General features: G+C 50.5%; 1 protein-coding gene and 1 long non-coding RNA gene across 2 annotated transcripts; one reads left to right on the top strand and one right to left on the bottom strand.

Annotated features, from left to right (window-relative positions):
• The first annotated feature begins 5,375 nt into the window (after positions 1-5,375).
• On the top strand, positions 5,376-15,766 carry ACADS (acyl-CoA dehydrogenase short chain). The gene is made up of 10 exons (XM_036929439.2): positions 5,376-5,545; positions 6,704-6,867; positions 12,498-12,647; positions 12,863-12,974; positions 13,435-13,586; positions 13,892-14,062; positions 14,133-14,270; positions 14,400-14,495; positions 14,692-14,748; positions 14,914-15,766. Exons 1-10 carry the CDS (start codon positions 5,500-5,502, stop codon positions 15,064-15,066), a joined length of 1,239 nt encoding a protein of 412 aa, XP_036785334.2. The 5' UTR covers positions 5,376-5,499; the 3' UTR covers positions 15,067-15,766.
• Positions 5,565-8,197, bottom strand: LOC130680695 (uncharacterized). Its single transcript, XR_008993749.1, has 3 exons — positions 6,772-8,197; positions 6,312-6,591; positions 5,565-5,876 (listed from the first exon to the last, which is right to left on the bottom strand). It is a non-coding gene; the product is annotated as an uncharacterized LOC130680695 (long non-coding RNA).
• Positions 15,767-23,580: the final 7,814 nt, after the last annotated feature.

The following is a 23,580-nucleotide window of genomic DNA, read 5'->3' as shown; positions in this document are numbered from 1 at the left end:
GGACCTCCAGTACTATGTTAAATAACAGTGGGGAGAGTGGGCATCCCTGTCTAGTTCCCGATCTCAGCGGAAATGCTTTCAGCTTCTCGCTGTTCAATATAATGTTGGCTGTGGGTTTATCATAGATGGCCTTAATTATGTTGAGGTACTTGCCCTCTATTCCCATTTTGCTGAGAGTTTTTAACATGAATGGATGTTGAACTTTGTCAAATGCTTTTTCAGCATCTATGGAGATGATCATGTGGTTTTTGTCTTTCTTTTTGTTGATGTGGTGGATGATGTTGATGGACTTTCGAATGTTGTACCATCCTTGCATCCTTGGGATGAATCCCACTTGGTCATGGTGTATGATCCTTTTGATGTAATTTTGAATTCGGTTTGCTAATATTTTGTTGAGTATTTTTGCATCTACGTTCATCAGGGATATTGGTCTGTAGTTTTATTTTTTGGTGGGGTCTTTGCCTGGTTTTGGTATTAGGGTGATGTTAGCTTCATAGAATGAGTTTGGGAGTATCCCCTCCTCCTCTATTTTTTGGAAAACTCTAAGGAGAATGGGTATTATGTCTTCCCTGTGTGTCTGATAAAATTCCGAGGTAAATCCATCTGGCCCGGGGGTTTTGTTCTTTGGTAGTTTTTTGATTACCGCTTCAATTTCGTTGCTGGTAATTGGTCTGTTTAGATTTTCTGTTTCTTCCTGGGTCAATCTTGGAAGGTTATATTTTTCTAGGAAGTTGTCCATTTCTCCTAGGTTTCCCAGCTTGTTAGCATATAGGTTTTCATAGTATTCTCCAATAATTCTTTGCATTTCCGTGGGGTCCGTCATGATTTTTCCTTTCTCGTTTCTGATACTGTTGATTTGTGTTGACTCTCTTTTCTTCTTAATAAGTCTGGCTAGAGGCTTATCTATTTTGTTTATTTTCTCGAAGAACCAGCTCTTGGTTTCATTGATTTTCGCTATTGTTTTATTCTTCTCAATTTTATTTATTTCTTCTCTGATCTTTATTATGTCCCTCCTTCTGCTGACCTTAGGCCTCATCTGTTCTTCTTTTTCCAATTTCGATAATTGTGACATTAGACTATTCATTTGGGATTGCTCTTCCTTTTTTAAATATGCTTGGATTGCTAGCTATATACTTTCCTCTTAAGACTGCTTTTGCTGTGTCCCACAGAAGTTGGGGCTTAGTGTTGTTGTTGTCATTTGTTTCCATATATTGCTGGATCTCCATTTTGATTTGGTCATTGATCCATTGATTATTTAGGAGCGTGTTGTTAAGCCTCCATGTGTTTGTGAGCCTCTTTGCTTTCTTTGTACAGTTTATTTCTAGTTTTATGCCTTTGTGGTCTGAAAAGTTGGTTGGTAGGATTTCAATCTTTTGGAATTTTCTGAGGCTCTTTTTGTGGCCTAGTATGTGGTCTATTCTGGAGAATGTTCCATGTGCACTTGAGAAGAATGTATATCCCGCTGCTTTTGGATGTAGAGTTCTATAGATGTCTATTAGGTCCATCTGCTCTACTGTGTTGTTCAGTGCTTCCGTGTCCTTACTTATTTTCTGCCCAGTGGATCTATCCTTTGGGGTGAGTGGTGTGTTGAAGTCTCCTAGAATGAATGCATTGCAGTCTATATCCCCCTTTAGTTCTGTTAGTATTTGTTTCACATATGCTGGTGCTCCTGTGTTGGGTGCATATATATTTAGAATGGTTAATATCCTCTTGTTTGACTGAGCCCTTTATCATTATGTAGTGTCCTTCTTTATCTCTTGTTACTTTCTTTGTTTTGAAGTCTATTTTGTCTGATATTAGTACTGCAACCCCTGCTTTCTTCTCACTGTTGTTTGCTTGAAATATGTTTTTCCATCCCTTGACTTTTAGTCTGTACATGTCTTTGGGTTTGAGGTGAGTTTCTTGTAAGCAGCATATAGATGGGTCTTGCTTTTTTATCCATTCTGTTACTCTGTGTCTTTTGATTGGTGCATTCAACCCATTAACATTTAGGGTGACTATTGAAAGATATGTACTTATTGCCATTGCAGGCTTTAAATTCGTGGTTACCAAAGATTCAAGGTTAGCCTCTTTAGTATCTTACTGCCTAACTTAGCTCGCTTATTGAGCTGTTATATACACTGTCTGGAGATTCTTTTCTTCTCTCCCTTCTTGTTCCTCCTCCTCGATTCTTCATATGTTGGGTGTTTTGTGCTGTGCTCTTTCTAGGAGTGCTCCCATCTAGAGCAGTCCCTGTAAGATGTTCTGTAGAGGTGGTTTGTGGAAAGCAAATTCCCTCAGCTTTTGTTTGTCTGGGAATTGTTTAATCCCACCGTCATATTTGAATGATAGTCGTGCTGGATACAGTATCCTTGGTTCAAGGCCCTTCTGTTTCATTGTATTAAATATATCATGCCATTCTCTTCTGGCCTGTAGGGTTTCTGTTGAGAAATCTGACATTAGCCTGATGGGTTTCCCTTTATAGGTGACCTTTTTCTCTCTAGCTGCCTTTAACACTCTTTCCTTGTCCTTGATCTTTGCCATTTTAATTATTATGTGTCTTGGTGTTGCCCTTCTTGGATCCTTTCTGTTGGGGGTTCTGTGTATTTCCGTGGTCTGTTTGATTACTTCCTCCCCCAGTGTGGGGAAGTTTTCAGCAATTATTTCTTCTAAGATACTTTCCATCTCTTTTCCTCTCTCTTCTTCTTCTGGGACCCCTATAATACGGATATTGTTCCTTTTGGATTGGTCACACAGTTCTCTTAATATTGTTTCATTCCTGGAGATCCTTTTGTCTCTCTCTATGTCAGCTTCTATGCGTTCCTGTTCTCTGGTTTCAATTCCATCAATGGCCTCTTGCATCCTATCCATTCTGCTTATAAACCCTTCCAGAGTTTGTTTCATTTCTGCGATCTCCTTTCTGGCATCTGTGATCTCCTTCCGGACTTCATCCCATTTCTCTTGCGTATTTCTCTGCATCTCTGTCAGCATGTTTATGATTCTTATTTTGAATTCTTTTTCAGGGAGACTGGTTAGGTCTGTCTCCTTCTCTGGTGTTGTCTCTGTGATCTTTGTCTGCCTGTAGCTTTGCCTTTTCATGGTGATAGGAATAGTCTGCAGAACTGGGACGAGTGACGGCTGGAAGGACTTCCTTTCTTGTTGGTTTGTGGCCCTCCTCTCCTGGGAGAACAGCGCCCTCTAGTGGCTTGTGCTGGGTAGCTGCGCGCAGACAGGGCTTCTGCTTCCTGCCCGCCTGCTATGGAGTTAATCTCTGCTGTTGCTGTGGGCGTGGCCTGGCTCGGGCAGCTACTCCAAAATGGTGGAGTCGCGTTGGAGGGGGAGCTGCTGGGAGGCTATTTATCTCCGTAAGGGGCCTCCCTGCTCCCTGCAGCCCAGGGGTTAGGGTGCCCAGAGATCCCGGATTCCCTACCTCTGGATTAAGTGACCCGCCCTGCCCCTTTAAGACTTCCAAAAAGCACCCGCCAAAACAAAACAACGCCCACCAAAAAAAAAAAGAAAAAAAATTTTTTTAATTAAAAAAAAAAAAAGTTTTTAATTAAAGAAAAAAAAAAAAAAAAAAGGTAGTCGTTCGTTTTTCTTTATTCTCCGGTGCCAGCCTCAGGCCTCTGCTCACCCGTCTTTCTGCCCTGTTTCCCTAGTATTGGGGTCCCTATCCCTTTAAGACTTCCAAAAAGCGCTCGCCAAAACAAAACAGCAAAAAAGCAAAAAAAAATGATCGCGCGCTTTTGTTATGTCCTCTGTCGCCCAGCCTCCAGTGCCTGCTCACTCTTTTTGCTGCCCTGTTTTCCTAGTATCGAGCGCCCTGCACTCTGGCCCGGATGGCGGGGGCTGGGTGTTCGGCAGCCCTGTGCTCCGTCTCCCTCCCGCTCTGCCTGCTCTTCTCCCGCCGGGAGCTGGGGGGAGGGGTGCTCGGCTCCCGCGGGGCTGGGGCTTGTATCTTACCCCCTTCGCGAGGCGCTGGGTTCTCTCAGGTGCGGATGTGGTCTGGATATTGTCCTGTGTCCTCTGGTCTTTATTCTAGGAAGGGTTGTCTTTGTTATATTTTCATAGGTATATGTTGTTTTGGGAGGAGATTTCCGCTGCTCTACTCACGCCGCCATCTTCCGCCCCTCCGAGAGGCTTGCTTCTTAAATGCCTTTCTTTTAAATGACAGGTAACATGTTAAGGACTTTTTTGCATCTTTTGATTCACTTCTTTGAGGAGGTAGAGCAAGGTGGTGGGAAAAGACAATTTTTGGCACATGGGTCAGTGTTGGGGAGAGATGTCTGGCTGAGTGATGCGGTGAGAAAGGCAGTTGGAGGGCTGTGTGGGTAGTGTGGATACCTGGGAAGTCTGATTCACACTTATTCTGAGGGAAGGCCCTCGCAGGCAAGTGAAATCGCTGTTTCTTGGAGAGGGTGAAGCTGTCCTGATGAGGATGCTGAGGACCCAGTGCGAGGCCTTAGGGGTACTGCCCCTGTCCCACAATTGGGGGTGAGCCAGATGGGCCGACAGTGAAACAGGGAAGGAGCAGCCCCACGCCCCTTCACAATCTCCAGTGGGGGTGGGGGTGGGGGCGGCACGAAATCGCCCTCGCAGGGAACCCAGTTCCCTGGTGTAAGTCCTGGGAGAGAAAACCCTGGGCCAAAATACCTCTAAAAACTGAAATCAGTCAAAGGGAGAAATAGAGTTTAAAATCCGTTTATTGCTTACAAACTGCAGTCCTGGGCCATATCTCTCTCCTGCTCCAGCAGCAGCAAAACTGGCCCCCCCTCTCTTCTCTCGGGTACGGATAAGCCCTCCTTGCCTAGGTAATTACCGATTGATACAGAGATGAACTTCTCTCCACCCCTGAGGAATGATGCAAATGCACTAAAGCCATACTCCTCTCCACTCTGGAGCTCCTGTTTATATGCAAATATACTAAAACCAGGCGAGATATTCTGGAACTATTACAGTTTACCCACATCTGCGCCTAAATATTGAGCACCAGAGCAAGACGTTTGCCTCTCTTGGAGCTCAGACTAGTGGTGGGCTCCATAGGATTTCAGATTCTAAGTGCCACGAATAAATAACTACATGATGGGATGGAGAGCGTGTGGTCGGGGCAGGCCTTGGTGAAGGAGACCCGAATGAAAGAGCACCCCAGGGAGAGGAACAGTGCGAAGGCCTGGAGGCAGGAACAGCTCTTAGAGAACCAAGCTGCTTTGTGTAGCTGGAGCAAAGACAGCAAGAGAATGGTCGGCATTGGGCCGCAGTGGTGGGTCGGAGGAGGACGCATGCAATTAGTCCACGCGGCTGGACTTCAGGAGAGGGGCCTGCCATCGAAGAGCTTCACAAAACGGAGGGACGCACGCCGACCCGGAGACTGCGCATGCGGGCGGGCGCGGCTTTGCCTCCTGGGAGGGAGGCGGGGCTCGGGAGGAGGTGCGGCGGGCCCCGCCCCCCACAGTCCGGAATCCGCGCGCCCGCAGCCGGAGGTCGCCGAGGAGTCCCGCGCTGGCGTCGTCTCCGCCCACCATGGCCGTCGCGCTGCTCGCCCGGGCCTGCGGCCCAGCCCGCGGAGGTGAGTGCGCTCCGGCTCCGCACAGCGGCCGTGGGCCCCCCCAGGCCTGGTTCTCCCCGCCGCGGGCGGACGGGCGGCCCTCCCCACCGCCGGCAATGCGCGCGGCCTTTGCCCCAGTTCGGCCGCTCATCGCGCCTGCGCGGCCTCAGCTCCTACTCTGACCCACACGCCCAGCCCAGTTCTCACCGCTTGGCCGCGTCGCCTCCCCTCCTTCCTCCCGCAGCGGAGGTTCGGGGCGCCCTTCCTCCGGAGCCAGCCCTGGATTGAACCCAGACTCAGCATCCGTGACCTTGGGCAAGACTTGCAGCCCTGCCAAACTCAGTTGGCCCCTCTGTAAAATAGCCACAGTCACGTGTTACTGTTCTCATAGCGTTGTTATAAGGATCAAATCACAGAGTTTGTTGAAAACACTTTGGACAGTGCCTGGCACGTAACAGGTGCTGGGTAAACGTTTGCTCTTGTTGATAATTTCATAGAACCTTTCCCATCCTGTCATTTCTGTCCAGCTGTGGTAGTAATGACCTGTGTGGCCAGGGCTGCTTCTGCCTGGTCAAGCCCCTCTCACCCTGAATAATACCACTAAACGGGACTGTCGCTGAGAGTTTCTCTGCCAGGCCTTGGGCTGAGTGCCACTTTAGTGTCTCTTTAATCCTCCTGTGCCCAGAAGCTGCATGCTGTTTCCCTCCACATTTCATGAAGCTCAGGGAAGATCCTTGCCTAAGTTCTCCCATTTTTATTGGTGTTCTTACTTTGTTGGTGCTCTTACTTTTATTGGTGTCACACTGACTTTGAGGGGGATGGTTGTATGCAAAGTGTTTAGCAAGCACAGGAGGCATTCAGTTAGTGTGGGTTTCTCACCAGCGGCACTGCAGATGTTTTGGGCTGGTATTCTTTGTTGTGGGGCCTGCCCTGTACATTGTGGCATGTTCAGCAGTCTTCCTGGTCCCCATCCATTCTGTACCAGTAGCATTCCACTGTTCAGTTGTGTGCAACAACCAAAAATGTCTCTAGACATTGCCATGTATCTGCTGGAGGGGAAATCATCCCTGATGGAGAACTACTGAGTTAGTGGATCACTGTGATTATTATTATTGTCATTGTTACTATCACACAAGACTTGCCCACGCTTTCACTGCCCCCTGTTCTGTCCCCTGGCAGCTCTCCAATCTCGGGCCTGGCGTCAGTTACATACCATCTACCAGTCTGTGGAACTGCCTGAGACTCACCAGATGCTGCGTCAAACGTGCCGGGACTTTGCAGAGAGGGAGCTGGTTCCCGTTGCAGCGCAGATGGACAAGGAACATCGCTTCCCGGCCGCTCAGGTAAGAGTTCAGCCCCTGCAGCTGCTGGTGGTTGTGGGCTCGTGTGGCTCCTGGATATGTGGTGACAGTGACAGCCAGAGGTCTCTCCACTCAGGGAATCCTGAAGCAGGTCCTGGGACCCAGAAAATGCTCTGGAGGTGTCGCCTGTCCAGCTTAAGGCCTGTAAGCAGGTTTAACTTCTGGAATAACAGTAATAGTGATGGGCAGTCAGTGTACTCACTGTGTGCCAGGCATTGTGCTCATTACAGTAGTTAACATGTAGAGAATGCTTATCACGTGCCAGGCACTGTTCTGAGTGCTTGAGACGTTATCTCAGCTTTCCCGTGAGGTGCAACACTCGGCTGTACAGTTGCTGCAAGTCTAATCCATGAGTGTCTCAACAGTGCACCCACAGTCATGGAGCTGGTGAGTTGCAGAGCTTGCGTTTGACCCCGAGTCTGTCCTCTGCCAGATCCCAGTCAGCATGCCCCTTCCCATGCAGCTGTGTTCCGTCTGCGTCCGTCCATCTTTAATCACATGTTTAAGAGGCTCCTGCCATATCCCCTGACCTGGCAGGATGTCTGGCAGCTGGTATATTCAGTAGATACTTGTTGAGTAAATAACTTGGAAATAGTAAACCTTTCTGGCCTCCTCTCCTCACCGGTTTTTCAGTGTGAGGAATTCAAGAGTTGGGATCACCACTGACATGTCTCCTGGGCTTTGGGCCAGTGTTCCAGCTTAGTAAATATTGTGTATTCCTGGTGTATTGGGTGCTGGACCAGGACCATGGGAAGATGCAAGGAGCTCAACATGGAGATGGGATGTGGTGTTCTGGGCACCAAAATCAGTTGGGCATCTTCTAGGTATTAAGCATTTAATCTGTATCATTTCATTTAGTCCTAAAGATAATCCTCACCTGTAGATTAAACTCTTGTCTCTCTTCCTGGATTTGCTTGCAAGGATTAGGTGAGATAATGTATGTCAGATTCATGGAAAATGAATTCTATTTTCCTAGCTGTTAATGTTGTTATGTTTATCACAAGTGGGAAAACTGGGACAACAGAGAGGATAAGTGATTTTCCAAGGTTTACTGGTCTGTGGAGCTAGAATTCACACCCAGGTCTGGCTGGCTCCAAAACCCTTCCCCATCCATGATCCACATGGCTGTCCCAGAGGCCCAGCTCGCAGGCAGGGGAGCCCTAGTCTTGTCAGGAATGTCACTGATAAGGCCCAAGCAGCCCCCTGCCCAGCATACCCACACACACTGCTCTCGGTCTCCCTATTTGGCATTTGCCTTTCGTCTTTCAGTGCCATTAGTGGAGATGTGAAAAAAACTCAAACTTTTTGTGAGTAGAGGACTCAAACACATAGGCCATTGAAAAGCTGGAGCACAGTTTAGAGGCGCTGTCCCCATAGTCCCTACAGCTGTGTCTTGGGGCTTTTCCTCCCAAACAACAGAATACGTGATTTATTTTTCCGATATTCTTATATGCTCTCAAAAATAGATTTGCTCTGGGCAAGATGACTGGTGGTAGGAACAGACTTTCAACCTATCTACACTTTACTCCTCTGGCTTTATAATCTACTTGCTTTATGGAGCTGCGGAATCAGCAGGCTAGTCCTCCTTTCTAGTGGCAGAAATGGATAAGGAAGGAAGAGGACACAGAAGGTCCTGGGCATGGGCCTCCTTCCCCTCTGGTTCGTGGGCCCCCCCGACCCCCAGACAGGATTTGCTGTGTGCTGGAGTGTGGCTCAGGGCAGTGACAGCACCTGTGTTTTGTTCCACCCTGGACAAGGGGTTCTCTGATTTGTAATTTCATTAGATTACCATGAGTCCTGCTATTTTTATCCCCTTTTTATAGACAATGAAGGGACATTTGGATGAACTCTGAGAGCTGGAGAGCAGTTTGTTTCTTTCGCCAAGTATTGAAGCCTGGTGGCTCTTTGCTTTGGTCACTGTCTCTGTCCCCGTGGCTGGTGTTAAGCTCCCAGCTCCAGAAAGGAACGCAGGGCTTAAGCAGGCAGGAGGACCAAAGACCTGGACACACAGATGATAGGGTAGGGGGTATAATTCAGAATAATGCCATTAGTGTGTTGAAATAATAATGATTATAGTAACAGGAGTAATACTCATTTGGGGGTTACTCTCTTCCAGGAGCTTCTGTGTTAAGTCTTCAACACAATACTCTGAGTTAAAGTATCTCCAGTTTTCAGATGCAATAACAGAAGCCAGAGGTCTAGGCTCACAGCTGGAACTGGAGGCGCCAGATGCAGACTCCCGAGTGCTCCCCTACCCCGGGCAGCCCATAGCTGGTGCTTAGTTAGTGATTGCTAATATTTTTTCCTGGAGAAGTTTCCCCCCTGTAAAGTGGATCGATGGAGAGGAGTTAAGGGGAGGAGAGTTGAGAGAGGGTGGCCAAGAATTAGGAGGAGGGTCAGGGCCAGTTTCTGCGTACTTGGCCGGTCATGTGAATTTACAGAGCTATTTTGTTTTATAACAAATAAGGTAATAGTAAATAGAATGGTGATTCCAGCTGGCTTTGGACTCCTCACCCTGGAAATGCATGAGCGTGTTTATACCTATAAACTGCACCCAGCTTCTTCCCTCTCACTCGGGGATGTTTATAACTTTAACTTTCCTACACCAGGCGCAGGAACCCGCTTTCCTCTTCCCGCCCAGTCTCAGGTGGTGGCGCTAACACTTAGCTACACAGAAACCTCTAGAGTCAAACCCCGTTTTTCTTCCTCCCACGCACTGACTCTTGTTATATCCAAAATGTCTCCTGAATGCCACCTGCTCTCATTTCTCCCAACTAGAATTCATCTCCCTGGGTCCCAGGAGCCTTCCAGTGAGAATCCTTAATTCTCTCGTTGACCTGTCACATTCCCGTGCGGGTCTGGGGTCACAGTCCTTTCAAACAGCCGGCTCCCTGAAGGCAGGGTCCTTGTATGTCCTCGTCCAGCACCACACCCCGCGCTCAGCTAAAGGACTCGACATCGAACAAACGTTTGCGGAATTGTATTGAACTGAACCAGATGGTCAGGTATCCTGAGTGTCCTTATTGTCCCAACACCGAGCACACCCTAGCATGTAGGTGGAGACTAGAGGGGGCAGCTCACAGAGCCTCTCCCCTGGATAAGCAGCAAATACTCAACAAGTAAGGACCCTTTTTCTTTAGAGGGAGTTAGCTTTGCTCGAGTGAGCACAGGCATAGCCTACATATCCAAGTCATGCACGGTAATTTTGATTTTTAAAGCTGTGAGCTTTAGAAGCAGCTTCAAGTGTTTTCACATGAAGTACCCTCCAGACGTTTCCCAGATGTGGAGGCGGCAGGTGCTGAAGGCTTGCTGTGCGTGTCACCGCCAGGAAAGCAGTCTCGCCTGTTCTCATGTCTTCTGGTGGGAGTTTGGAGACCCTGCCCCAGTCTTGGCCGCCCAGTGGTGCTGCCTCCTTGCGAGACGCAGGTCTGGGTCCCGGATCACAGATGCACAGGACCGAGACTAACATTGTGGGGCACTCTTAAGAGGTCTCCCTTGAGAGAGCTCTGGGGGCTCAGGCCCTCTGCTGAAACATTAGGGAGGCGGGCTGCTGCTCCTGCTCATGTGGCGTCTCCCTTCCACGGCCCCCCTTTGCCTCTTCCTCGTTGCTGGTCTCTTCTTCAGGATACACTTCAGTGAGTGCACGTCGCCACCATGCTCACTTCTGTCTCCAGTTCTTTTCTGGAACGCCCCTGTGGCTGGCCATTGCATACTGCCAGAAATCTAGAGATCTGTTTCAGAACGAGAATGGTCAGGGAAAACAAGCCGGGGTCGCCCTGATGAAATTCCTTGGGGCCTCGACTTGCCCTGACTCTGTGTGTCCTGGAAGTGTGCTCCCAGCTGTAAGAGGCAGGCGGAGACTCCTTGTTCTGCTTCTCTCTGCCTGGAAATTTTGGTTCCCTTTATTTCTTGGAATGAGATGGGTTGATCGACTAACCTGTCATTTATGCCAAGGTTTTATGAAGAGCTATAGCATGAAGAGAAAGCTGTGCCTTAGTGTCCAGGGAAGTTGGGTGGTGCCTGTAGGGGGAGACAAGTGGGGCTTTGTCAGCTCTGTCCGGCTGCTTGGCCAGAGAGAGCCTTTCAGTGAGCTTCCTGCCTGGGCCTGAGCAGGACTTTGAAGGCCTGTGTATTTCTAGCCTCTGCTGGAATGTGGCCCAGGCTCCTAACCCGCAACTGGCATTCCCCAGTGAAGTCCCCCTAGAACAGGTGTGTGGGATGCCCCAGCTGTGAGTTCCGTTCTGAGGCCACGCGCGTGCTGGTGCAGGGCTGTGTCTGAGTTCAGCGCTGCTGGCGACCCTCTCAGCCTCGGGCCCCCCGCCCCGAGTTGATTCTGCTACTGAGGTGACACAGCATTTCTGAGCAGGGCCCCCCCATCTTTCCGTAGGAGTGCCCTGACCACGATCATATTCGTCCTTCTAATGATTCTCAAATGACACCCCTGGTGGCTCTGAGCCCCACTCACCACTGTGCGCCGGTTTACTGTTGCTGTTACTGCAAATTACCACAAACTCAGTGGCTTATAACAAGACAAAGTTATTAGCCGACAGTCCCTGGAGGCCCATGTCTCACTGGGAAACTGAGGTGTTGGCAGGGCCGGGTCCTTTGGAGGATCTGGGGGAGAGTCCCTTTCCTTGCCTTTTCAGCCTCTAGAGGCTGCCTGCATTCCTTGGCTCCTGCCCCTTTTCCAGCCGCGCCCGCCTCACTCGCACCTCTGGTTCCATTGTCACCTTCCTTCTCTGACCCTCCTGACTCTTCTTTTCCTTGTAAGGACGCTTGTGTTGACGTTGGGACCCCATGGATAATCCAGGATCCATCTGCTCATCTCAGGACCCTTAGCTTAATCACATCTTCAAAGTCTTCTTTTGCCACTTGAAGAAAACATTCACAGGTCCCGGGGGATTTTGGACAGGATGTCTTTAGGGGGCTGTCATTCTGCCCCCCCACCCAGCTGTCTCCTCCCCGTGGCTGCAGCACAGTGGCTGTCCAGGGGCTGCAGAGCTGGACTTGCACTTTCAGGGGCAGTAGCCAAATGCCATTGGGCATTCTGCCCCAGCTTGTGTTATGCACGGGGGCCCTGAGTTTAAGGTCCACCCCACACTTAGAGTCTTACAAGAGCATCTGACTCAGTGAGGGCAGAGATGGCAGCCTGGAAAAAGTAGTGCTTGAGCTGAGATCCGAAGGGAAGGAGGAGATGATAATTCATTGATAAAGGGCCTTACCAACAGGAAGCAGCATGTGCAAAGGCCCTGTGGTGGGAGGTGGGGGGGAATGTGTGGTGTGCTTAAGAGGCTGAAAGGTCAGTTTGGTACTGTGCTGTCCTGCTCCTTGCCTTGGAGGCCCCTGAAGGCTTCCTGTGCCTTCTGCCTGCCCACTGGTTGTGCACACGACGTGAGCCAGCACTGAGTGTGGGGTTAGGATGGCTTGAATGAATGGTGCTGCCATGCATGCCTCAGCTGAACCTGGGTCTTCAGCTTTGGGATCACGTGGTGGTACATGGGCCACATGGCCTGAGTTTCTATAGGCACTGGCTTGGGGAGGAAGGGTCTGGGATTGGGGAGGTGGGCACTGGTCCCCAGCTGCCCTTGTAGTGACTTCCTCCCCCTGGTCAGGTGAAGAAGATGGGCGAGCTTGGGCTTCTAGCCATGGATGTGCCTGTGGAGTTGAGCGGTGCTGGCCTCGATTACCTGGCCTATGCCATTGCGGTGGAAGAGATCAGTCGAGGCTGTGCCTCCACTGGTGTCATCATGAGTGTCAACAATGTGAGTGTCTCTCCTGGGCCCCCGGAGGGGAGGTCCCTGTGGGCGGGCAGGCACTCCAACCGTGGGTCCCCACATCCTGGGCACAGCCAGGCCTCAGCTCCCAGCCTTGACCTCCTCTGGACTTCTGGGTAGGGCTCTGGAGAGAACAGGTCTCGGGGTGGTTTTGCAGCTGGGCCCATGCACCTGGGCTTGAAGGCCGCCCTCTGTCCCACCAGTCCCTCTACTTGGGGCCTCTCCTGAAATTCGGCTCTGAGGAGCAGAAGCGGCAGTGGGTCACTCCGTTCACCAGTGGTGACAGAATTGGCTGCTTTGCCCTCAGCGAACCAGGTACTGATGTGGGACAGCAGTTGGCCCCTGGCCCCTCTCTGCAGAATCAGGGTGACAGACGGGTTGCCTCTGGGGTAGGGGCCATTGTGGAGTCTGTGCCAGGTGGCCCAGCTTCTCGGGTACAGGTTTTTGATGTGAGTGCCTGGGGCTGTGCTGGCTGCCTGGGGTCCACCAAAGAGCTCATGGTTCCCTCAGCCAAGCTGGGAGGGGCATTTGGCTCTGGGGTTCCTTTGGCCTAAAGATGCCCAGCTGCTGTGCACCCCTGCTTTGCCCTCTTGGACCAGAACTTTGGGAGCTGGTGCAGCCCTGGAGCTTTCTCTCCAGAAGCCATGACCCTGATTCTGGGGAGCCCAGTTCTCAGGGTCTCTGTGCACACCAGCTGGGCATGAGGCTGGGCTCCCCGCTGAGTGGGTGACAGTGGGGCAGAAGCGGTGCTGATCTGAGTCTGTGTGTGGGGCAGGGAACGGCAGCGACGCGGGGGCCGCCTCCACTACTGCCCGGGAAGAGGGTGACTCTTGGGTTCTGAACGGCACCAAAGCCTGGATCACCAATTCCTGGGAGGCCTCAGCCGCCGTGGTCTTTGCCAGCACACACAGATCCTTAAAAAACAAGGTAGGACCCCGAGAGAAGGTCAGAGAGACCTCTGGCTGCAGTCATTTCATAGTTTGCAGGTCCAAATCTCCTGGGCCCAGAAGAGCTGTCCCTGCTCGGGGCACCTTGGGGCCACCCCTTTCCTCCCTGGCCTGTGGTTGGTGCCTGCGCCTTCCCCTGAGGAGCCAGCAGAGGGCGACACAGCCCGGTTTCTGGGGGCCGTCCGGGGCGGGAGAGACTGCACGCAGTGTGTCCCGTGTGGTTCATGTAAGGGCGGTGGCCTGGGGCAGCTTTGGGGAAAACCACTGGTGTGTGGGGCCTTTCAGGGCATCAGTGCCTTCCTGGTCCCCATGCCGACGCCTGGGCTCACGCTGGGGAAGAAGGAGGACAAGCTGGGCATCCGGGCCTCATCCACGGCCAACCTCATCCTTGAGGACTGCTGCGTCCCCAGGGACAACCTGCTGGGGGAGCCGGGGATGGGCTTCAAGATAGCCATGGTGAGCCGGGCAGTGGGGGGGCCTGGGGCCCAGCCGGCCAGCCGCTGACCGGGTGGGGGGCTCCCCACAGCAAACCCTGGACATGGGCCGCATTGGCATCGCCGCCCAGGCTCTGGGCATTGCCCAGGCTGCCCTCGATTGTGCTGTGAACTACGCCGGGAACCGCAGGGCCTTTGGGGCGCCGCTCACCAAGCTCCAGGGCATCCAGGTAATGAGGTGGAGGCTGTGGGAGGCTGGAGGGAGGGAACTCAGCCTTCCCTCGGGCTTTTACCTGCTCCCATATCCCTCCAGTGAGGGAGGGGCAACCGCTGATGGGTGGCCCGGGGCTCCGTTGCAGTTCAAGTTGGCGGACATGGCCCTGGCCCTGGAGAGTGCCCGGCTACTGACCTGGCGTGCTGCCATGTTGAAGGATAATAAGAAGCCTTTTACCAAGGTGTACATGGGGAAGGGGGTCCCCCAGGCTCTGGTCCTTTGGTGGGCCCAGAAAGGGAGGGGAAAGTTTGGGTGGGGTCCCAGTTCTCTGGGCAGATGGGTTTATTGCTCCAAGTGGAGCACCCCCTGGTGAGGGGCCCTCTGCTGGGGGCTCCCACCAAGGTAAAGTTTCTGACCCCATATATCCCTGTGGTTAGGAGTCAGCAATGGCCAAGCTGGCTGCATCGGAGGCTGCAACTGCCATCAGCCACCAGGTGAGTGTCTCGGGTGCAGAGTGCAGGGACAGGGCACCTGGGCGAGGCTGTGAGGGCTGAGGAGCCGAGAGCGTGCCAGCTGCCCCTCCCCTGGCTCTTCCTGCCCCATCTTTCCCCACAGGTTGGGGGGTTTCCTCCCTCCTCAGCTCCTGCTTTCTGCCTTAGGCCCTCCAGATCCTAGGTGGCATGGGCTACGTGACAGATATGCCAGCTGAGCGGCACTACCGCGATGCACGCATCACCGAGATCTATGAAGGCACCAGTGAGATCCAGAGGCTGGTGATTGCTGGACACCTGCTCAAGAGCTACCAGAGTTGAGCCTCCGCAGGGCTGACCTGTACCCCACCCTGGGCCAGCTGGCCTGAGTTCTGTGGGCAAGGGGGTAGGAGCTACGTGGCCTAAACCCTGACTCCCTGAGAGACTGGAGCTGATGGGAGGGGCCATTTCTCCTCTTGCCAGGAGCACCCTGGCCCCAGTCCTTCTGGTGTGGCCTCACCTGCCACCCTCACCTCTGCCCGCCCCAGACCTAACTGCCTGGGCTGAGTCTCAGACAAAGGGATGGTGGGGCAGTGACCTGCGGCTGAGGAGCACCCGTCTTCAGCTCTGCTTCCTGGCTTTGCTCCATGTTCACCACCATGCCTTAGTTCCTTCATCAGAGTGGACATGGCCTGGAGGTAGGGCTGTGGGAAGGGCTAAATTACCACTTTGGGACCCCGCAGCTCTGTTCTGGGGGCCCTGGGTCTCAGCAGGAGACCAGTGGGACAGGCTCTTGGCAGTGTCTGCTCCCTGAGTTCAGGTGTCAGGATGGGGAGGTGGGGTTGGGCAGAAGGACCAGGCCTCAGTAGTAGAGGCTGCGGTCTCTAGGCCTTGGGGGCTGGGCCATTAAGGCAGCTCAGAGCCCCTTCAACCCTCTCTTTGTAAAGAATAAAGTGTGTGCAGCTGGGTGGGCTGGCTCATGCCCTGGGACAATCAAGTGTGGGAACTGATTGTGGATAATAAAGCATATCTGTGCCCTGGTGTTCTTCTCGGGTGCTGCTGGGAGGGAAGATAGTCCTCAGTCGGCTCCCTGACATCCCGCAGAGTGAGTGAGTGAGTGAGTGAGTGAGTGAGTGAGAGTGAGTGAGTGAGTGAGTGAGTGAGTGAGTGAGTAGTGAGTGAGTGAGTGAGTGAGGAGTGAGTGAGTGAGTGAGTGAGAGTGAGTGAGTGAGTGAGTGAGTAGTGAGTGAGGAGTGAGTAAGGAGTGAGTGAGTGAGTGAGTGAGTGAGTGAGTGTCCGTGTCCGTGTCCGTGTCCGTGTCCGTGTTGGTTAGGCTGAGGGCGATGGGAGACCCCTGTCTGCTCTGGAGGGTCCCCAACACCAGCAGGGTTGACTCGCTTCTGGGGAATGAGGAGCTGGGCTTGGGGGTGGCCAGGTGAGTGCTGTCTGGGTGGCAGATGGGTCAGGGCCTCTGGGCCACAGGGCCTTGTCCCAGGGGTGCTGCTTGGTGGGCCCAGCCTCCAAGCTGGAGGGAGGAGGGTGCCAGGGGCATGGAGGTGGGGGGAGGGGATGCGGACGGAGCCGGGAGGCTAAAAGCAGCCCTCCTGGACTTGGTGGGCCAGCGCTGAGCTTGCTGGTGATGGGCCCTGGTGCCTCTGAGGCAGAGCCCATGCTCTGAACCACTGTTGCCCCAAGTAGTGACTGAAGCAGCTGGGAGAGAAAGGTGGGGGACAGCCCTCTGCAGAGCGGTGGGGGTTGGGGAGGCTGACCTGTCACTGGAGGAAAGGGGGGCTGGGGTGTGACTCCTGGAGCCACCATCAAGTGGGCGCCGAGCAGTGGGCCAGTGCCGTACCCCCAAAGGAAGCTGCCTGGTCTGGGGCTGCTGCAGCGAGGGGCTTGAGGTGCATCACCATGGCGGCCTGAGGGCAGCATCCGGCCCTGCAGGGTGGAAGGGAGCCCGCTGCACCATGCAGTGTGCTGGTGGTGGGTACCCAGGGGTGCTGCGGACCCTCTGTCAACCAGCCGCACCTGCGGCAGAAGCAGGTTCCCTCTGCATTGCGGACAGTGGGCCGGGCAGCGGCGAGGTCTGGGCGGCCTGACCAAGTGCTGCTGCAGGTAAGGCCCAGGAGGGCCTACCCCAGCGGCTCCCAGCTCGCAACCCTGTGGCGCTCGTGGCTCTGCCTGTGTCCCAGCCTTGGGCTTCAGGGCAGCCAAAGGTGCGGGGATCTGGGTGGGATTCAGGGTTTCTCCCCAGGGGCCAAGTTTGACCTACCCCCGCCTGGGAGGCAGGTGGTCTGTACTCTCTGAGTCCCAACCCATGAACAGCTGGGGGGGAGTGTTCAGGGGGCTCCCTGACCAGTGCTCCAAATGAGGGAATGGGGGTGGGTGTGGGGGACAGCTTTGAGGCTCAGAGGGGACCAGTGGAACCCAAAGTGGGCCTTAGCCCCTGGGGCAGCCAGGCTGGGAGCCAGGCCCGGACGCGGCCCCTCCCCGCTTGGTGCTCAGGCCTGCCTGCCCTACCTGCTGCCATGTGGGCCTTGAAGGGCCAGTGGGCAGCTGGCCAGAGCCACACTGCTCCTTAGGGCAAACGGTGTCAGGGCACAGGTCTGTCTTCCAAGCCTGGCTCTCTGCCTCTCAGAACTGTCTGGGCCTGGCTCACCCCCGTGGGGAGGATCCTCAGCCTCGAGGCTGTATTGTCTCCCACGTCCTAAGTGAAGGCCCAGAGCTCTGAACCTCTGCACGGCCTGCCTCATGGAGCTGTCCAGGTGGGAGGTCTCCCTCTACCCTGTGGGGAGTACGGGTGGGGGGGGTGGCCACCTCAAGGACCTTGGTCTTGACAAGGAGCAGGCCTCTGCCTAAGCCCCCTGACATTAGAACTCGATGCTGAACTGTGTCCTGGGTCCTTCTGAACCTGAACTGTTCATTCAGGTCGGTCACAGACATCCTTTTCCTCTCCCCCAGCGTGCATCTCCTAGGAACACAGCAGGACAGTTAGCAGCTGGGAAGCGTGGCCGTGATAAACAGTCCATCTCAGTCACAACTGGCCAGTTGTCTCAATGTTTCTCCATTTTTTTCCTAAGGTCCAGGGTTACATGTTGCATTAGAGGCAAGGTCTCTTGTCTCCTTCACACTAGGGTAGTCCTCAGACTGAAGCAGTTTTTCGTGACACTGGCTTTCTGCTGTGTCTAGGCTGGTGGTTGCATAGACTGGCCCTCAGTCAGATGTGTCTTCATGATTAGCTTCATGGTATGTGTTTTTGGCAGTGACTCCCTATTTTACTCCTGACTTGATTATTAGTATTTTATCTTTTTCTAATTAAATTGAGGTTTATCAATTATTTCAGTTTTTCTAAAGAACCACCTTTTGGTTTTACTGCCTTTTGGGATTGTGTTTTTAAAGTTATTTTTATTTGGTAGCTTTGTTTTCTTCTATGTTTGGGTTCAATTTGCTGTTCTTTTTCTGGCTTCCTGGGATGAATGCTTGTTGATTTTTCCATGATCTCTTGATGAATTTAAAGTTATACACTTCTTTCTCTAAGCATGGCTTTAGCTTCATTCAATCAATTTTGATATATTGTATTTTCGCTATCACTCTGAGTTCCACGTGCTTTCTCTTTGACCCATCAGTTATTTAGAAGAGTATTAACTCTATTAACTTGCGGTTTTCCTGGTACTTTTGTTACTGGCTTTTTAAACATTGTGGCAAAACACACATAACATAGAATTTACCATTTTAACCATTTTTCTCAAAAGATGTACAATTCAGTGGCGCTTAGCACATGTACAACAGTGTGCAACTGTTACCGGTTGGCACGTTGCGTTTTGTTTCTCCAATTCTTGTCTTCTCCAAGGAAATAACTCAATCTAGTGGCCAGATAGCAAGAAAAAGAGTGAGGAATTTACTAGGTTAAAGCAAAAGTACACTCTGGGGACAGGAGGCCGGGCTGTCCGGAACCAGAGGTTGCCTCGCTATTAGGGGTCCTTGGGCTCTTATTTTTTTGTAAGGTGGCAGGAAGTCCTGCCCTGCGTCTTATGTCTTTTGATTGACAGCTCTAGGTTACAGAACCCTTTTTTCAGTGCACGGGCACTACGAGTACCTAAGTGAAGCCTACAAGGGGGCCCAAACTGCAACGCTAAATAGATTTTGATGTTATTTTTAATGAGGTGGGATTACATTCAGACCAGGTCTTTGGACTTTGCTCATGCCTTGTAATCGGAAAGCTGCTGCGGTCCGGGGCCTCGTGACAATCCAGGTCTCTGACTGTCTGGGCCTCCTGCTAAGCTAGGCATCCTTGACTGTGGAACTGGGAGCGAAGCAGGGCTTAGGGGCTGGTCAGGGCCGAGTTGTCTTTGCCGGTGGGCTGGCCCCTCCTCTTGCTTATGTCCTGCCTACTCAGCACAGTCGCCACCACTCTCAACTCCAGAACATCTGCGTCATCCTGAAAGGAAACTCCGTACCCATTGTTACTTTCACCTTTACTGCAGTACAGTCTCAGAACATTTTGGGCATTAAGTTCTTGAAATTTGTTGAGATTTGTTTCATGGCCCTAAATCACTTTCTATAAAAAACAACTTCAAGAGATCCTTTTTTCCACTTTGGTACATGTAGCTCTAGTTCACTAACTTCAGTTGCCGCATGGTGTCCCATTGTGTAAATGGTAGGTAGTTCCTAGTTTTTCACTGTTATAAACTGTGGTATAGAGAACATTCTGGAATGTATCTCCTTGTTCATGTGTTCAGAACTTATGAGCATTAAGTAGAGCCTACAAGCATTAAGCTGGGCCTTAGGCTGTTTGTTTCTTCAGCTTTACCAGATACTGCCCCCCGAAATGTGATGAATACTCTTGAGTTCCTTTTTTCACTTCACATTTTTCTGTTAGTACATTTAAACAACTCATTCTTTGTAACTGATTTTTAAATTTTTTAAATTAAGATATCAGTATATACAATCTTATACTCAGATTTCAACATTGTGGTTACTACATTCCCCCTATTATCAAGTCCCCCCCACATACCCCATTACAGTCACTGTCCATCAGTGTAGTAAGATGCTATAGAGTCACTACTTGTCTTCTGTGCTATACTGTCCTCCCCGTGCCCCCCATATCATGTGTGCTAATCATAATGCCCCTTATTCCCCTTCTCCCTCCCTCCCCACCCACCCTCCCCAGCCCCTTTCCCTTTGGTAACCTCTAGTCCATTCTTGGAGTCTGTGAGTTGCTGCTGTTTTGTTCCTTCAGTGTTTGCTTTGTTGTTATACTCCACAGATGAGTGAAATCATTTGGAACTTGTCTTTCTTCGCCTGACTTCTTTTAGGCAAATGTAGGCAAAGGTAACTGATTTTAAGCATTCAATTCTGTGGTTGCTTTCACCTCCAATTCTGCCAGATTGCTCTCCAATTTTCACTCCTACCAGTGTGCCAGGAGGCACCTGTCTCCCTACATCTTTCCCAGCACTAGACATTGTCAGGCATCTAATTTTTGCCAATCTAACGGGTGAAAAATGTGACCATATTTTGTAGTTTTTCAGGGAATTTAAGCATATTTTCAAATGTTTATTAGTCCTTTTCCTATCCTATGAATTTATTTTTCATATTCTTGACCTATTTTTTTCTTCCTGTTTTTCTCCTGTTTTGTTAGCAGAAGTAATACTCCCTGTTGGTTTCAGACACTGCAGGCACCTTCTCATGGGCTGTGATCTCTGTTCATTTCACTCCAGAGTTAACTCCTCACGCATTAAGCAGTTCCTCCCCACTCCCCCCTCTAGCCCTGGCAACTACCAGTCCGTGGACTTATCTAGTCTGGACATTTCCTCTAAATGGAGTCACACATACATGACCTTTCGTATCTGGCTTGTTGAGGTTAGCATAATGTTTTGGAGGTTCGTGCATGTTGTAGAATGTGTCAGTACTTCATTTCTGCTTATGGCTACATAATATTCTCTATTTATTACATTTGGGTTGTTTCTTCCTCTTCGGTTATTATGAATAACACAGCCATGAACATTCATGTGTAAGTTTTTGTATGGGTATGTATTTTCACTTCTCCATACCTAGGAGTGCTGGGTCATACGGTGACTACATTTATCTTTTTGTGAAATCCTTTAATATACAAACTAACCACAAGAGCTTCCACATAGCAGCAAGGGGATGAGGCAGGGCAGGAAGAATGGCAGAGGAACAGAAGGGTTTCCAGGCCTTTAGCAAGTTAAAATTTCCATCTGTTCCTAGTTTATTAAGAGCTTTTTCCTTTTTAGTGAGGAATGAATTGCAAATTTTTAAAAATGTGTTTGGAGGTGATGGTTTTTCTCTAATCTGCAAATATGTGGAATTACATTACTTTTCTAATGTTTTGCACCCATGTTGTGGGATAACAAGGGTTTATTGTTTTAATATAATGCAAGATTAAGTTTGCTATTTTTTAGGATTTTTGCATATATATTCATGAGTAAGATCTATAAAGTTTTTATTTTTAATTCTGCTCTGGTGTCAGGGTTATGCCAGCCTTGAAGAAAAGTTAGGATGTTTCAACTTTTTATGGGCTCTAGATAGTTTAATTAGCAGTCTAAGTCCTTTCAGAACTCTCAGTAAAACCATCTGGGCCTGAAACCTAATTTTCCTATAAAAAAAAAACCGTAATGAGTTATGTCCACGTATTTGAAGTGTACAGCTTCATGGATTTTCCCACATGACTGTGCATGAATAAGCATCACCCAGATGAGAATATAGAACATTTCCAGCATCCCACTAGGTTTTTGTGCTTGCTGATCAGTCAGTGGCTCTCAAGATAACCACTATTCTCATTTCTATCACTATAGGGTTAGCTTTGCCTGCATTTGAACTTCATATAATACAGTGATACAACATGAACTGTTTTGAGTCTCACTTTTTTCATTCAACATTATGTTTGTGAGATTCACCCATGATATTGGGTTATGGTCAGTTTTTTTATAGCTGTGTATTCACTGTATGAATATGCCATGATTTATCTGTTCTACTGTTGATGGATTTTTGGACTGTTTCCAAGTTTTGCCCATTAAAAATCAAGCCCATATGAACATTCTTGCCTGTCTTTTGGGACATGAGCACCCAGGTCTGTTGGGTGTGTGTGTGGGGGCGGAATTGCTGGTCGTAGGTGTGCACACATTGAGTAGCTATTGCTTGGCACTTCTCCTTGGTGGTGCCCCCATTTCCCTCCCACCACGGTGGGAGAGTTCCAGTTGCTCCACATCTCAACTGACGACATGCTATGAGATGCCTTTTTAAGGGCAAGGGACATATTTTCTTAGTCAGTTTTAAGACTTCGTTTTTTTTAGAACAGTTTTAGATTCACAGCAAAATAGGGAGGAAGGTGCAGAGATTTCCCATATACCCTCTGCCCCCACACAGCCCAGGCTTCTCCATCACTGTTGGTTTGCAACCTTGGCAGCTTCCCAGGTGTAACCTGAAATTGGCCCATTGTACTTGGAGGGCAGGAGAGAGACCAAAGAAAGAGGCAGGCTGCTCCAGATGGGCAGGTGGCAGGTTTAATAAGGGAACTGAAAAGGCTTGAATGGGCTGTTGCAGGACAAGTAGATCTCTGCCCCCACCTGTCAAATCTAAAGACTTCATGTAAGAGGCCTTAATGGGGTTCAGTCATGTATACCATCCAGATGATCTCCACACCACATCACTGTCCTAAGGTTGTGTCCTTGGGGCAGCCTCTGGGAGAGGAAAGGCAAGCAGAACCCAGATTTCAAGGACAGAGAGGGGGTGAGGAGCTGCCCATTGCTAGGGCCCTGCTCGAGTCAGCTGGTGGTCACGTCCTTTTGAGGATCTCCCCCAACAGTTACCAATAACCCCATCCAGACCGAGACACTTGTTACAACAGACCTGCACCGACACGTCTTCACCACCCAAAGTCCATAGTTCACACTGGGGCTCATTCTGGGCGGTGCACCTTCTGGGGGTTTGGACGAGTGAATGATGGCAGGTGTGCACCTCTCTAGTATCACAGGATTCTCACTTGGCAGAGCTCTGCTTTTTAAATTTGTTCTAGACTTGCTGGTTCATTCTGGCTTTTTTTTTTCCTGCCTCTAGGATTAATCTGCCTCCACCTAGAAAACAGATCATTTACGTAGATTTTAAAACTTCATCATCATAACTATTATAGGTTTTGATATATGTTTTCATTTTATATAATTTTTTTCTTAAAGCACAATGCACAAAGGTTAAATAGTATTGCAAGGCTGTAGAAAACCTTGGTCCCCCGCCTTCTACCTCTCACTTCCCAACTTTCAGCATTTACATGTTTATGCTCTTTATTTCTTACAATTTGGGATCTGTGGGTTTGTATCCCAGTTACAAAGGTTGAGATTTGAGCCCTCTCCCCGTCCTGTCCACCCCCTCAGCTCCCTCCACATCCCCACTTGGGGCGTGTCAGTTTTTGCCTTTGTCGGTATGTGTTGACCTTATGACCATGTTCCTGTTGTCTCAGCTGAGCCAAGTAGTTTTTGTTTGTTTACAGTGTTGTTTCTTCCTCAAGTTAGTATTTGCCTCATTTTACCATTTGCTTACTTCTATGTGTCTGTCACTGATTCTTCCAGTCTTGCCGACAGACTGAAAATACTCTTCTGATCAGGTCTCCTACACGTCCACCTGCACACCCCACTGTGAGTCCCATGTGTTTCTTCCTGTCTTCCCTTCCGAAGGCTTCCTGTGTCGCTCCAGGACCTTCAGGAAGTGACACCAAGATGGGATTAAATGTGCAAGGATTTTTTTCGGGGAAATGTCTGTGTGAGAGAAATGAGGGCAGCCAGTCAGTCCAGGCTGGGAGAGCCGTCAGACTGAGATGTAACTACAGCAAGTGGAGGAGAACAG

Source organism: Manis pentadactyla, chromosome 14 (genome assembly GCF_030020395.1).
Source record: "Manis pentadactyla isolate mManPen7 chromosome 14, mManPen7.hap1, whole genome shotgun sequence".
Lineage (NCBI taxonomy): Eukaryota > Metazoa > Chordata > Mammalia > Pholidota > Manidae > Manis > Manis pentadactyla.
The sequence above is the reverse complement of the archived record's forward strand: the minus strand, read 5'-3'. Positions and strand labels throughout refer to the sequence as shown.